Raw genomic sequence first — 16000 nt, 5'->3', positions numbered from 1 at the left:
CTAAATAGATCTTGTACAGCAGATTTTCCTAATGCAACACGTCTTTTGATCTCTTGGCTGCTTCTTCCATGAGGATTGATTGTGAATCCAAGCCAGACAGAATCCTTGACAAGTTCGACCTTTTATCAATTTATCTTGAGGTTACCTACGGGTCTAGTTATGATGATTTTGGTCTTCTTTACAGTGAGAGGCAATCCATACTGAAGGATACAATCCTTGATCTTCAACAGCAAGTGATTCAAGTTTTCCTTATCATGTACCAAAATAAATTAATAAATAAAACCCCAAATCAAAAGCCAAGCTCTCTTCATTCAGTAGTGAACTACAATCGAACATGAAGAGAGGAGTGGACCCCAGAAGCTTGTACCCCATCCTGCTGGCATTCATAAGCGAAGTCCACAGCTCATTATTATTCCCTGAGCCTCTAGACCCAGGGTGCCCATGACCCACACAAACCAATTTCAATGCCCCGTATACTAACTAGAAAGCAAGGGAATCCAAACATACTAGAAGAATATGCCAGTCACCCTTCCTATCATTTATTTTTAATTATGTTTGGTTTGGGTGAATGTTGACAGAGCAAAATCAGTTCCCTTTCTAAGATTAAGCATATCTTGTTTTGTGACATTGGTTGTAACCCTCTCAATAAAGCCCCACTCTTCCTGCTTCCTCCGTGAGTACCCTGAATCTCTTTGTCCTCTTCCCAGCCCCTTCCTGCCCAAATGCTATAATTTTGGTCTTATGAGTACACACCTCACAGGTGTTATTATTGACCTCGTTAGGCCTGTCTGTTCTTTAACTGAAAGTAGACCCCTAGGGGTGATTCCAGTGCAGGTGGGCAGGAACTGTAAGGGCCATGATCGCTAACTTACCAGCGAGTTGGGCTTTTTCCTTTTTTTCTTTCCCGGTTATTGCTCTACATTTTGAACATTGCTCTACATTTCTCTCCTATTTTGTACAGAGCCTTTCATAGTTCTGCTCAGAGAGCTTAATAGTGGTAGCAAAGTACCCTCTAATTCTTGTAGCTTCCAGCTACTTTGGCTGTGGACCATGTGGTCAGTTAGTCCTGTGGACTAATTGTTTCCTGGGTCTTTGATTAATTTCCTTGTCTTTTTCAGTGGCTTCATCACTATTCAGAAAATCAAACCCAGCAGATGTTAAGGTAAAGCCCAAATATACCAATATACACAGAGGAAAAAATTACTCTCCTATCTTGACCTTGTCATATGAATAGACTCTTCCTTCCACAGTATTATAATAGAGTGATGTGCTAATTATTCCTATTTGTATGCACAAAACACCTGCATATGGTGACACGAACTCCATCTCTCTTGGGCTAGTGCCAGGCAGATCGATACTAAGTAAAAGAGGAAGTTGACAAAAGATGTTTTCGGATCCTTTCCTTTAACTAACCATTGATCCCTTTAGCCACCTCCATCCAGGTCCCCTATCACATGTCGGCTGTACAGGCCCCATAGGAAGCTCACACAACAAAGCAAACCCATTGCCATCAAGTCTGCTCCACTCATAGTGACACGAGGATAGAGTAGAACGCTCCATGGATTTCCAGTGCTGTAGTCACTGTGCAAGCACTGCAGACATTTGTCCCCAGAGAGGCTGGCAGGTTCATTTTCTGGTCTTTCAATTAGCATACTCAAACCACTGCACCACCAAGAAGCTAATACTCGGCTTACACATTTGATCCCTCTTCTGGGCTCCCTCCCCTTCCACTCCCGGTCCTGTTCTCACAGGAGATACAGAATATCCATACTTTGAAAATTAGGGATTAGGTTTGTGGGTGCCATGAGGATTTCAATTTCTTAGACTTAACCTTTTTTTGATAATGGAAAATAATTCCTATACACATATTCTCAGCCAACTGGCTGTCTGCTGAATATGAACGACTCATGCCTTCATTGTATTTGTAAGTTGGAGTAGGAAGAGCTGTCAGTCCCTGGATGTAGTCTCACTGCTCACAAAAGGAATATGTTCTGTTTTTTCCCCATTAAAGAGGGATATTACTTAGTTTTGAAAAGTACTATTTTAAGTAATCTGAAAGACATTACTGTATCAGGCTGTGTATTGTCTGTCCTCACTCAGCCAGTGAATATATATTGCGCAAATACATTCATTCAACAAATACATCTATGTGTATACCCAGAATTGCTATTGGTAATTTGTGATAGAAATAAATCTGTGGGGAAAAAACTGCTGAGATTTCCCTCCCAGAATATATATTCTAGAAGGAAAAGATAGACATACCCAAAAATATTATGACTAAATACATTAAAGATTTTAATTTTTTAATGTTTTTTGGAGGCTCTTACATCCCTTATCACAATCCATACATTCATCCAGTGTGTCAAGCACATTTGCACATATGCCACCATCATCATTTTCAAAGCATTCTCCTCCCACTTGAGCCCCTGATATCAGCTCCCCATTCTTCCCCCCTCCCCGAGCCTGCCCTCCCTCACAAACCCTTGATAAGTTATAGATTATTTTTCCCATACCTTGCATCGTCCTCCATCACCCCTCACCCACTTTTCTGTTATTCGCCCCCCTGGGAGGGGGTTCTGGATTGATCCTTGTGACCGATTTCCCCTTTCTCCCCCAACCCTTCCCTAATCCTCCTGGTATCTGTACTCCCCTTGTTGGTCCTGAGGGGTTTATCTATCCTGGATTCCCTGTGTTGCAGTCTGCATGCTCTGGTCTAATCCGATTTGTAAGGTAGAATTGAGGTCATGATAGTTACTAAACCTGAATGAAGGCCGAACATGATGGTAGGACAAGAGGGAAATAAAAAGGAAATAGAGGAAAGAACCAGGAGGCAAAGGACATTTATAGAGGTCTAAATACAGGCATGTACGTATGTAAATATATATAATTAAAAGGGGAATAGAACTAAGTACTCATATCTATATGTTAAGAATTAAGGTTGCAGATGGATATTGGACCTCAACTCAAGTACTCCCTTAACAAAAGATTTTAATTTTTATGGAAAAATTCTCTAACATCAAACATGCTGCATACCCATGGAGTCAGATGGTTAAGTTTCGTTTTAACAGCTTTGTCAATGTCCAATTGGTACTATAGAGTTTTCTCATTGAACGTATACAATTACTTGTTTTTAACATTTTCTCAGCTAGGCGCAAACCTCTCAACATCAAATTTTGAACAATGTTCATAAGCTCTACCAGGAAGCACATACCCTTTACCCATCAGGTCCCCTAGCTCCCATTCTGCTCAGCCCTATTGTTGTTCTTAGCTGCTGTTGAGTTGATTCTGGCCCATAGGGAGCTGTGTGACACAGAACAACATACTGTCTGGTCTTGTTCCATCAGTACAATTGTTCTTACTTTTGAGCCCATTGATGCAACTGACGTGTGAATCTATCTTGCCAAAGGTATTCCTCTTGCTCCTGTCCCTCTCCGTTACCAAACATGTCTTTCTCCAAGACTGGTGTGCTGACAGCATGTCCAAAGTATGTAAGACAGCGTCTCACAATCCTTTCCCTTAAGGAGCATTCTGGCTGTACAGATCTTTTTGTTCTTTTGGCAGTCCAGGGTACTTTCTATATTCTCCGCCGGCACCTCAATTCAAATGCGTTGTGCTTCTTCGGGTTTCCTTATTCAATGGCCAAGGTTCTCATGCGTTAGAGATGAGTGGGAAAGAAACATGGCTCGGATGGGGTCCACCTTGGTTTTCAAAGTAGCATCCGTCTTTTCAACACCCTAAAGCAGTGGTTCTCAACCTGTGGACCACAACCCCTTTGGGGGTCCAAGGACCCTTTCACAGGAGTCGCCTAACACCATCGGAAAACACATATTGCCAATGGCTGGAGCTCCCCACAACATGAGGAACTGTATTAAAGGGTCACGGCATTAGAAAGGTCGAGAACCACCGTCCTACAGAGAACTTGTGCAGCTGATTTAACCAATGCAATGTGTCATTTGGTCTCTTGACTGCTGCTTCTATGAGCTTTGATTATGGATCCAAGCGAGATAAAATCCTTGATGACTTGAATGTTTTCTCTGTGCATCATGGTGCTGCCTACTGGCCCAGTTGTGAGGGTTTGGGTTTTCTATGCAGTGAGTCAAATGCATACTGAAGGCTGCAATCCTTGTTCTTCATCAGAAAATGCGTCACATCCTGCTCACTTTGAGCAAGCAAGGTTGTATCATCTGCATATTGCAGGTTGCTAATAAGCCTTCCCCAGCCCCAGGCAACCACAATCTACTTTCTGTGTCTGTAGATTTAACACGTAAGAATTTTTTTTAATGACCTGACTCATATAGTGTGTGGTCTGTTGTATTTAACTTTTTCACTGTCTTGTTTTCAAGAGTTCTAGTGCTATAGTATGTCAGCATTCATTCATTTTTGTATGGTTGAATGATATTCAACTACACCACCATTTTAGATTCTTATCAGTATAAGGTTTCTCTTTCCTCCGAGTTCGGATATCTCTCCTTATCCTTGCCAACAGTTGCTATTATCTGGTTTTTCATTCCAATCATCCTAGAGATTACAGTAAGGTTAGCCTAGCCCAGCAGTTCTCAACCTGTGGGTCCCGATCCCTTTGGGGATCGAAGGACCTTTCACAGGGGTCGCCTGATTCATTACAGCAGCAAAATGACAGTGATGAAGTAGCAATGAAAATAATGTTATGGTTCGGGGGGGTCACCACAACATGAGGAACTGTATGAAAGGGTGGAGGTCTTAGGAAGCTTGAGAACCACTGGCCTAGCCTCTCAGAGAAGGTGTCGTTTCAGCACCTTTGATAGCATTCAAGGGATGTCTACTCATGTGCCATGGCCCAACTGTGAGAAGGATCATGTGTTCTGGAAAAAGGAAAGGTATTAGAGAAGGTAGGAAATTAGATTCCCTCAGTCCCTGAAAATACTAAAATTTAAAAATGAAAAGAACATTACATAATGATTTGTGGTATATGTTTGCTTAAAATATAGAAATTCAAATGCAGCTAAACTATTAAAATTTCATTGAAGTAGTCTCTGTGCTAACTAGGCACTGTGTGTGTGTGTGTGTGTGTGTGTTTGTGTTAGGTCAGGTTGACTAGAGAAACAAATTTGTGGCACTCATACCTGTATAAGAGATAACTTTATACAGGCATGTACATGTGTAAATATAGTTATATATTTTGATGGGGGAATGGATCTATGGAAAATATTATTAGGTTTAATATTAAGAGAGCAGATGGACATTGAGCCTCTACTCAATTACTCCCTCGACGCATAAACACTTTGTTTTATTAACCTGGCATTACATGCTGCTCACCTTCCCAACCTGATCACTATAGACAAACAAGCACATAAGCAAATGTGGTTAAGGAAGCTGATAGTGCCTGGCTATCAAAAGATATAGCGTCTGGGGTCTTAAAGGCTTGAAGATAAACAAGTGGCCATCTAGCTCAGAAGCAACAAAGCCCACATAGAAGAAATACACCAACCTGTGTGATCATGAGGTATCGACAGGATCAGGCATCAGGCATCAAAAACCCAGAACAAAAAATCACAATGACCGACCTATAACCTCCTCCCAGGGGGATGGACAATAGACAAGGGGGTAAAAAGAGACATCGGACAGTGCCAGACATGAAAAAATAATAATAATTTATAAATTATCAAGGATTCATAAGGGAGGGAAGGAGTGAGAGGGAGGGGAAAAATGAGGAACTGATACCAAGAGCTCAAGTGGAAAGAAAATACTTTGAAAACAGTGATGCCGACATATGTACAAATGTGCTTGATACAATGGATGGATGGATGGATTGTGATAAGAGTTGTAAGAGCCCCCAATAAGATGATTTAAAAAAAATACTATGGCTTGGTCAGATACACCTTAGTCCTTAAAATAACATCCCCCCCTGCCCCCAACACTTTAAATAGGTCTTGTTCAGAAGATGCACCCAATGCATGTTGATGTGCGTTGGCATTAAATCTATTTGGACTCATTCAAACATCCGTTTCATAGGCCAGTATGTTGCCTGGCCCTCCTGTACCGTCCTAGCCAGCATCTCTATGCGCCTGACCCCTTCTGTGGCTATCGTGTTCATCTTTCTCTCGGAACTTCCCCTCATCACCCACCGTCTGTTTTACAAGGTGCACTCTCCTTTTCCTAGGGATGGTGTGTCCAAAGTATGTGAACTGCGTCCTTACCTCTAAGGACCATTGTAGCTACTTGTTTGGTTGGTTTATTTAACCCTAGTTTATTTGTTCTTTTTCCTCATAAGCCAACACGGTGTCCTCACTCTTTCAGATAAGGCGACAAGGGGGCATCCAGCTCCTGGTGGATCTGTTGGATCACCGGATGACGGAGGTGCACCGTAGTGCCTGTGGAGCTCTGCGGAACTTGGTGTACGGAAAGGCCAATGATGATAATAAAATCGCCCTGAAGAACTGCGGCGGCATCCCAGCGCTGGTGCGGCTGCTCCGAAAAACTACAGACCTGGAGATCCGGGAGCTGGTTACAGGTCAGAGATGTTGTTAACACCTCGATTGATTCTCAAGATCAGGGATCCACTAACCAGCACGGCAGCCAGTGTGCTGACCAAGGATTCTGATCCAGGACCTTTCACAATGTTGGCATCACAGGGGCCTCGTGGTGGCTTTGTGATTGAGTCGCCAAGAGAACAAAATGACATAAAATAGACAACATGTGTATTGATCATATTAAATAGATTGAATCCAATAAGCATAACCTTAACTAAAATTCGATGGTGGCATTTCAGTCTTTGCCAGTGGATTTCGAGGTAGCTGAGCATCTTATGATACCCAGGGGTTATTATTAGAATTGTGTGAGTAATAACTGACAGAAGAACAAGATGTGGGGGGTATACATGGCCGTTGGTAGCTGTTGTCAAGCCCATTCTTGCAGCCATGTGTCAACTCAACTTATCAAATATCAAAGGCTTCCTCTTTTTCACTGCACCTCTGTTTTACCAAGCGTGATGTGCTTCTCCGGGGATTGGTCTCTCCTGATAACACGTCCAGAGTACCTGAGACAAAGTCACATTGCCCTTGTATCTAGAGAGCATTCTCGCTGTACTTCTTCCAAGAAAGATTTGTTTGTTCTTTTGGCAATCCACAGCGCTTTCGGTAACCTTCACCAGCACCACGATTCAATTCCATGGATTCTTCTCCACCTTCTGTATTCAGTGTCCTCTTTTCACATGCATATGAGGTTATTGAAGATATCTTGACTTGTGTCAAGTACATCTTAGTTTTCCCAGTAGCAATATAATATTTCCAAATATTATCATGTCTACTCTTCCTCATTTTGCCCATTACTTTTCTAGGTGTTAATTTTTTTTTTGGTGGTGGTGGGGTCATCAAAATCCCCTCCTGGAGCAAATATTTTCCAACTGATTGCAAAGTTAACATTTCACAAAGGATCATTTAAATGCCCATGAATCCACTGTACTTTGGTCACAACTAAAAACGTGCTTGTATCTGTGCTGATGAATATGCAAATTTGCTGATTTATAGTACTGCATTTCTTAGGCAATAGAGTCATAAGTGTTTGCTCTTGCCTTCAGCCAAGACTTCTAACTTTAACATCTCTTCTTAACTGTGTGCCCTTTAAGTTCACCGTGGTGCTGGAGAAGAATATTGATAGTCCCATGGACTGCTCAAAGGACAAACTGATTGTCTTGGAGAAGTACACCCAAAGCTCTTCTTAGAGGCAAGGATGGTGAGATCTTATCTTACATACTTCGGGAATGTTGTCAGGAGAGACCAGTCCCTGGACACGGACATCATGCTTGGTAAAGTCGAGGGACGGTGTGAAGAAGACCCTCAGGAAGATGTGCTGATGCAGTGACTTCAACAATAGGCTCAAGCATAGGAACCGTCATGAGGATAGGACCTGGCAGTGTTTCCTTCTGTTGTTCATAGGGTCATTCTGACTCAAGGACACCAAACAAGTTAATAGTTAGGAGCGATGGAACGTGGGCAAGTGCTTGGCTGCCAGTGACAGCATTGGCCGTTCATGCCCATCAGCTGTTGTGAGGAAGATGTGGCTGTATGCATGCAAAGATTTACTGCCTTGCAACCCTACCGGCAGTTCCACTGCACCCTCTGGGGTTGTATTCATGGGCATCTATGGCAACAGGAAGATCTTGTCCCCACTCTTCTGTCCTCTTAGTTAAATGAGGACCAGACCTGCTCCCACCTCCTTTTCTCCTTTATTTCCTTTCCATAACAGATAAATTTGTCTTTGTGGTGGAGAAAAAAGAGAAACGATCGTTGAGGGTAACAAGGCTATTAAAGTCATATTTCACACTCAATAAATGTGTTAGGACCAGATTCAGGTAAGGGAGGTTTATTATCATCTCTACATTGTGACCGCTGCGCTGATTTGTTAGTGAATGAAATAATTGCAAATATAGCCTACTCTTAGCGTCCTGTCCTCATTTTCGCGGGTCTCGTGCGAGTTGGAAATGCCTAGCGAATGAGGAAGGCTGTGGAAACAAGAGGAATGGTGCTTCCTGGGGTGTGTTGATCATGCCAGTGACACAAGGCATCCTCCACAGGACTGACGGACTGTCTCATACCTTAGGCATCTTGGTCATGATTCAAAAAGACCTGGATTCTACCTAAATGTCAATTGGGTCCAGTGCACCAGGCTTGTCTGGCAGCCCCCTCTGTGGTGACTTAGCTCAAGACCAAGAAAACTCCGCATCATGCAAAAGGTTGAGATGCTTGATGGCTTCCGTTGGGAAGAAATGGAAGTGTCACCTCTGTCTCCCACTACAGTGAGGCCCATGCTGCTTCTCATATATGAAGCCACTCTCAAGGAAATGGCAGGTGCTTCCTTCTCTGGCTCAGACCGACCCTGGAGACATGTCGCTGTCAGGCACACCCAGCTGGGCATGTAAGAAGTGCCTCTGGAAGCATCTCTTAGACAAATTCGAAGCAGATAACTTCTTCCCAGTTCCAAGAAGATTCTCTTTCTCAGAGCTGTAGGTCAGATGGCTGCACCTTTGTACCTGGGAGGCAGACAAGAGCCTACCTCTCTGGTACTTGCCTCTTTAAGAACTTACCATTGCACTCATGGTTCATTGACCTGATGCTCCTGTCTTATTATGGACTGGTGGCTGGAAGTATCACCACCTCTCCTAGAACACGTAGTGCCTTCGGCCATGAATGCCTTCCAAATCATCAGAGCCACTCTGTGCTGACACATAGCGACCCCTGTGGGTTTCCGAGACAGGAGCATTGAGAATCAATGAAGAGTTCTGTGGTTGCCACTTGAATGGATGTTTTGCACCTTCTCAGAGGTAGGATCTTGCTGAGCTTGACCAGACTTCTGCCATACATTTCATGCTTTTCAAGACAAAGTTGATGTCAGAATTTGGCAGGATGAAGTTCTTAGTTTCTAGAGGTACCATTTGGGTATGGTTGGCAATCACCTGCAACTTGCCGAAGCTACCACTCTCCCAAACCAAACTCACTGCTATCGGGTTGGTTTCAACTCATAGCGACTCTATAGGCAAGGGGAGAGTAGAACTGGCCCGTGGGTTTCCAAGACGATAGCTCTTTATGGGAGTGGGAAACCTCCTCAATCTCCCATGGAATGGCTGGTGGTTTCCAACTGTTAACCTTTCAGCAAGAAGTGCAGCGCAAAAATCACTAGGCCACCAGGGATCCCTAAATACCTTACCCTAGGAAAGGAAATTGGCAGTGGACATCTGAGAGATCATGCTGCTGTAGACACGGTCGCTTCTCCTTCTAAATGTATGTGCTGACATCTGTGGTACCTGGAGACCTGCAGGATTTGGTGACTTCGGCATCAATGATGAGCATCCACCACCTCAAGGGTCATTAGCATTGTTTTTCTATTTAGTCCTGCCCATGGGTGCTGAGTAAGGGAACCCTGAAAGCTGGCATTCTGTTGGCACAGGGAATTCGGGGGTCCCATATTTTTACTTTCACTGCCTTGGTTTTACAGGAGAAGGTGAGGCTCTCTGGTGCCATATTTACAGCTTTGGAAACCCTCTATTAGGTCAGCAAGAGATGGAATTGACTCATTGGCAGTGGGTGGAAACCTGGTTTAGACTCAAGGAATTGTTAATGTTTTCTGTTATCTTTCCACTCCTCCTCCTAGACTATTATTTCCCCAACTCTGATAAATGTTCTAATGTGACAACCCATGCTGTACAAGCCCACGTGCTCCCTCTATTCATTTATTGAATATTTAATAAATTTGAATTTCCACAGGATGCCAGTTGCTGTCCTGAGCCTTGGACATCTTTATGCCTAGCTTTGATGTTCAACTGATGTCCATGGACATGGCCCTTTGATGGTCCAGTTACCTCCATGGCAGCAGGGTCAAAGCCCTAGTCAGAATCGTTGGTTCCTGGACATCGGTGTGGATATTGCCAGCTGCCATTGACTTGACTCCTGACTTAGGATGATCCTATGTAAGGCCAATTAAATGCTTCCAGGACCTTCCAAAAAAGAAACCAAACTCATTGCTGCTGAGTGGACTCTGACTCATGGCGACCCAATAGGACAGGGGAAAACTGCCTTTGTGGCTTTCCAAAACGTAACTCTTAATGGGAGTAGAATGCTTCCTCTTTCTTCCAAGGAATGGCCAGTAGTTTTGAACGGATAACCTTGTGGTTAACAACTCAATGTGTAACCACTATCCGAGGGGCCCTAGTGGTAATGATCATTTTTAAAAAAGCAAAAACCTAACTCACTGCCATCGAGTCAATTCTGACTCATAGCAAACCTGTGGGACAGGGTGGACCTGCCCCTGTGAGTTTCAAAGTCTGTAACACTTTACAGGAGTTGAAAGTCCCGTCTTTCTCCTGAGGAACGCTTAGTGGTTTTGAACTGCTGACCTTATGGTTAGCAGCCCAACATCCAACCACTACACCCCCGAGGATCCTTAATACAGGATAAGAGAGTAAGAGGGAAAATTATGCCTTCACTTATAGCCTTCTGTAGGCCTTTTGGGGGCAAAATTAGATAACTTTTCCTGAATTAAATAAAATAATAAACTTAAGTGTAACACTTGGGCCTTTATGCCCTTTGCAATCCTCCAAAGGCCACAAGCCAAGCTGATGGAGAAGGTGTCATCTCTGTACCCCTCATGGCGCCCCCACTGGGGCACAAACTGTTTTCCACTGAGTTCTCTTTCCTGCCCATTAGCAACTGCATGAAAACAAGAGTAAACTAGTTTGCTGGGTCGTGGGGGGTGGCGGGGGTCGGGGAGATGGAGGGGAGACATTGCATCCCTTTAGGAATTCTTCTTTAGGGATTTCTCAACTATGGGCTCTTATAAACAAAGATTCAAGGGAACCATTGTATTGGTGCTTTTAAAAAGCAAGACCAGGATCCTTTGGCAAATGTGCCCGAGTTTTTAGCTGAGACCCAGACTCCTGCCCTCCGTCCAGCCTGATTGATGGTGTGGAGAGCGCCCAATTGTAAATAATAGAAGACCAAAGGAAAGAAACGACCCTGCGCAAAGTTTAAATTATTGATTAGCTATTGCTTGACAAACTGTTCCAACAATAATCCGGCATTGAAATCGAGGTGTTTACATGCATTTACATTCAGCGCATAAACAGGCAGGCTTGCGAAATCAGCTGCCTGTTTGCACGGCACTGTGTGCGCACCGCAGAATCTCTCATCGTTGCTGGTTAGGCCTTTCAATAAATCATCCTCTTCTGTGCAATAATTGCTGTGAGATGATGATCAGAATTTTATTTAAATCCAGGGGAAGCTATTCTATGCTAGCCATTACTTGAAATGCTCCTAAGCAAATAAACTTTGATTGGAAACGCCACAAGTCTTTGGGGCTTGACTAATGTAATTTTTTTCTCGCCCTAAATATGCAGATAATCAGCTTAAATGTTGCCAATGCCCAACTAAAGATCTCAGGGCACTTTAAAAATCATCATGAAACCATTTTTATTTAAACCATAAAACTTAATAAATACATTTTATTTCATTGGAAGGTAGCGTCTGTCTACGGAGGCATAGGCCTTCATCTTCGCTTCACAGAGCCACGTTGTCGTTGCTTGGGATGAAGGAGGCAGATCTCCCTTAACTGTTTTACTTATTCGCAGGGCACCTGGTGTTTGGTTGCCCTTCCGTCTTGGTCTCCAATCCAGGGAGGCTCCACAGCTAACAGAAAGAACTGCCGCCTGGTCCTGTGAGGTCCTCATGACGATGGCTGTGTTCGTGCCCGTTGTCCAGACTACTGTGTCCACCCCCGCCATGGGGCAGGATGGTGCTGCATCAGTTCACTCCATGGTGGGTGTGATCGGCGTGATTCAGTTTGGCTGGGTCAGGATTTTCCCATGGTGTAAGCTAAGGTAGTGTGGTCTTCAGGGAAGCAGCCAAGCGGTTGTAGGGAGGATCTTATTTATGTATTTGTTTGTTTATTTATTTTATTTATAGGTGTTACTAAGTTATTTCTGCCCTGTACAGCAGAGTGAAACACAGCCCCACCCTCACAATTGTTCATGGTTGAGCTGATCAGTGCAGCCTCTGTGTCAGTCCATCTTGTCGATGACCTTCCCCCTTTCCATGTCCTGCTGCGTTAGCAAGCAAGAGGTTCTTCTCCAGGGACGGGTCTCTCTGACAACATGTTCAAAATACGGGAGAAGCAGCCTCCCTACCCTTGCCTCTGAAGAGCATTCCAGCTGTTCTTCTTCCCAGACAGATCTATTTGTACATTTGCCAGTCCATGGTACTTTCTGTCTTCTTCACCAGCACGCTCATTCAAATGCTTAACTTAAGTGTGGGGCAGGTAGTCCCCCTCAATCTGCCCCAGCCTTGATGCAGATGAGTGGGTTTTGCATTACGAGTGTGGCCTGCCCTTAGTGTAAGTTGACTGTGTGGAAGTTAGTTCACTTCCTCTACTTGATTTGGATTCTGCCTCTAGTTTGTCAACTCACTGTTATATCACTTACCGTTGTATGACTGGGCATTCATTCGGCTGATCTTAAATTCAGTCCCCTTGGCATCCTCCAGCCTGTGGTCTTCCTGCTTCCTGGTCTTCAGCGCCTTCAGCTCAGGGAACCAGGAGAAGCCTCCAGCTTACATTTGATCCACAGAGTGAATCAGACCAGACTGACCCACTTCTACAATCGTGTGAGCCATTTCTTGACTTAAATCTCTTTCTGGACAAGCTTCGCTGGTTTGGCCTGTCTAGAGAACCCAGCCTAACACAGAGGGTGTCCTTTATTTTCATTGGCTCGCTGCATTCCCTGGGGTCCCTGGATGATGAAGCACTCAACCACTAGCCAACAGGTTGGCATTATGAACCCATTTGGGGACATCATGGAAGTCAGGGCTCAAAATCATTTTCTGAAAAGTCATCACCAAGGAAACCCTATGGAGCGGTTCTGCTCTGCATCCCTGGTGTTCAGTTGGATCCTCTAGAGAAGCAAAACCAGTCACGCTTGTATGGGTTGTGTGTAGAAAGAGATTTATATCAATGAATGGCTCAGGAAATTGTAGAAATCAATAAACCCAGTCGAGTTCCAGTCAGCCTCCTCTTGATTTGCAGAAGCTGATGAACAGGAAGTAGGATGATGAAGCAGAGACTGAGCAGAGCGCAGGCTGGTGGGTGTAGAATAATACGAATCCAAAGTCAGCCAAATGAATCTACCATCAGTCGTCTGCTGGTGACTCCTGGGGTCAGCAGACCAGATCCAGCTTTGGCAGAAGCCAAAGGGCCAAAGACAGTTCAACTCTTTGTGGTCTCTCTTATACAAGTTTAAGACACCAAGGGATTACCATCATGCTGTGACTCATTCTAACCCAGCAGTGTCTGGTTGGTAGACCCCTGAACCATCACACCTGGCATCACCACGAGTCAGAATGGATTGTTGTTAGGTGCCATTGAATTGGTGCTGACTCGTAGCAACCCATGTACAACAGAATGAAACACCACCTACTCTGCACTTGCCTGACTATTGTTCTTATGTCTGAGCCCATTGTTGCAGCCAGTGTATCAATCCATCTATCCATCCTAGATTGACACCGAATTGACTAGATAGCAATTAACAACAGCTATTTTACTAAGCATTGTGTCCTTGTTGGACAATTAGTCTTCGTGATGACACGTCCACAGTTAGCTCATAAGGGAAAACCCTTGAAACATTAAAACAAAACAAAATGCCACATAAACCCCCTCCTTTTCTATTGTGTCAATTCTAACTCCTAGAATCTTATAGGATGGAGATGAATCAGCATTGTCCCATGGGGTTTTCAAGGTTATTAATCTTTACCAAGGCTGACTGCTACATCATTCTTCCACCAAGTGGTTATTCAGTCCCTGCCATCAAGCCAGTTCTGACCCCTGGTGACCCTACAAGATAGGGCAGGACTGTCCCTGTGAATCTCAGAGTATAACTCCGTGTGGGAGTAGAAATCCTCATTTGTGGTGCCGAATGCGGATTTCATTTACCAGCAAGCTCTTACTAACATTAGGTCAGTTATGTAAGTGCCTCATCTCCAGAAGACCTGAATCCGTCCCTCTTTCTCAGCTGTTAAGAAAAATGCATTTGTTCCTCATGGAAGTAAGACATTAAGACAGTGCAGATCCACAGACAAGCATGAGGGCCTAGCAGTGCTTCTGTATTTAAAAGAAATAGGACCCTGTTGGCCCGGTATGCTAATGCATCTTTTAAAAGCCACGACTTCCAAGAGAAAAGAATTGACAAATATGTTAATGCAATGCTTTGCCTTCTTTTAATTTTTTAACCAAAGTAATAAACATATATGACTTAAAAATAGTAAGTGCATGCTAAAATGAAAACCGCAGTCCCCTCCCTCATCCCTCCGCCTCACAGTTCCCTCTGAGGCTTTCTGCAGCTAAGTTCTGCTTTGCTCGTTAGTTTTCCTGTGGTCCCTTCATGCCTCTATATGGGGTACTTGTTTTATTCTATCTCAGTCAGTGATTGGAGGCTTTTTCACAGTGTGTTACTCAGGGCTCTTTAGAGGAGTATGACCAGAGAGACTCTAGCGTGCGCGCCCGTGTGTGTGTGTGTGTGTGTGTGTGTGTGTGTGTGTGTGTGTGTGTGTGTAAAGAGAGAAGACTGATTCTGAAGAATTGACTTATGCAACTATGGGGTTTGCTGAGTCCAAAATCAGGGGACAGGCTCTAGATTCCTATTGTTTTGTTTCCCAAAGAGTGCAGGCATTCTGAAAAGGGGTCATATAGCCGTGAAGAGTTCCCATTTGGCCCTTTACCCACCCATCTACTCCAGTCATGGAGCTGAATTGGACTCAGAGGACCCTATGGCGTAGTGGGTTACATGTTGACCTGCTAGCCACAAGATCAGCAGTTCGACCCCCAGCTGCTCCGCGGGAGAGCGATGAGCCGGTCCGCTCCTATAAAGGTGATGGGCTCTGAAATGCCAAGGGGCAGTCCTCTGCTCTGTGAGTTTGCTATGAGATTTGGCGGCTATGACATTCACATTGGTGAAGGCCCAACCACATGACCTGCTTGACTCAAGGCCAAAATATATGATCAAAAGTTACTTTTAATCATGTGTGACTCCCTCCTAAGGCCCTTGTGCCACAGTAGTTAAGCCATCAGTTGCTAAGCGAAAGGTTGACAGTGTGAATCCACCCGCCGCTCTGTGGGAGAAGAATGTGACCATTTAACAGCATAGCCTTGGAATCTCTATAGGCGTCTCTACTCTGTCCTGTTTTAACTATTCCATAACAGAGCCTAGACTAGTGTCAGACCAAAAAACTAGGCAACACAGCCTGCCTTGATTGACACATAAAATTAACACAGACACACTGGCATCCTATTGTGATACCAGTTCAAACTCACTGCGGTGGAGTCGATTATGACTCGTAGTGGTGCTCTATAGGGTTTCTGAGACTTTACATCCACAATCAGTGCTTGGGTAAGCCTGCTGCACAGTTTCTCTTTTGAGGATGTCACTTCAAGGACTAAAGTGCACTTGACCCGAGGACTTAAGTGCACTTGACCCGAGCCATGCTGT

The 16000-nt window shown here is 44.2% G+C and overlaps 1 protein-coding gene across 2 annotated transcripts in view; it reads left to right on the top strand.

Moving 5' to 3' along the window:
- Nucleotides 1-16000, top strand: part of CTNND2 (catenin delta 2) — a 473556-nt gene that overhangs the window by 218190 nt on the left and 239366 nt on the right. For both annotated transcript variants that reach the window (XM_075542985.1, XM_075542984.1), the window contains exon 6: nucleotides 6277-6490. In XM_075542985.1, the coding sequence (XP_075399100.1) occupies nucleotides 6277-6490 (214 nt within the window). The remainder of the gene's footprint in view (nucleotides 1-6276; nucleotides 6491-16000) is intronic.

The sequence above is a fragment of the Tenrec ecaudatus genome, chromosome 2, assembly GCF_050624435.1.
Source record: "Tenrec ecaudatus isolate mTenEca1 chromosome 2, mTenEca1.hap1, whole genome shotgun sequence".
Classification (NCBI taxonomy): domain Eukaryota; kingdom Metazoa; phylum Chordata; class Mammalia; order Afrosoricida; family Tenrecidae; genus Tenrec; species Tenrec ecaudatus.
Note: the sequence above shows the minus strand (reverse complement) of the source record. Positions and strands in the feature narration are given on the sequence as shown.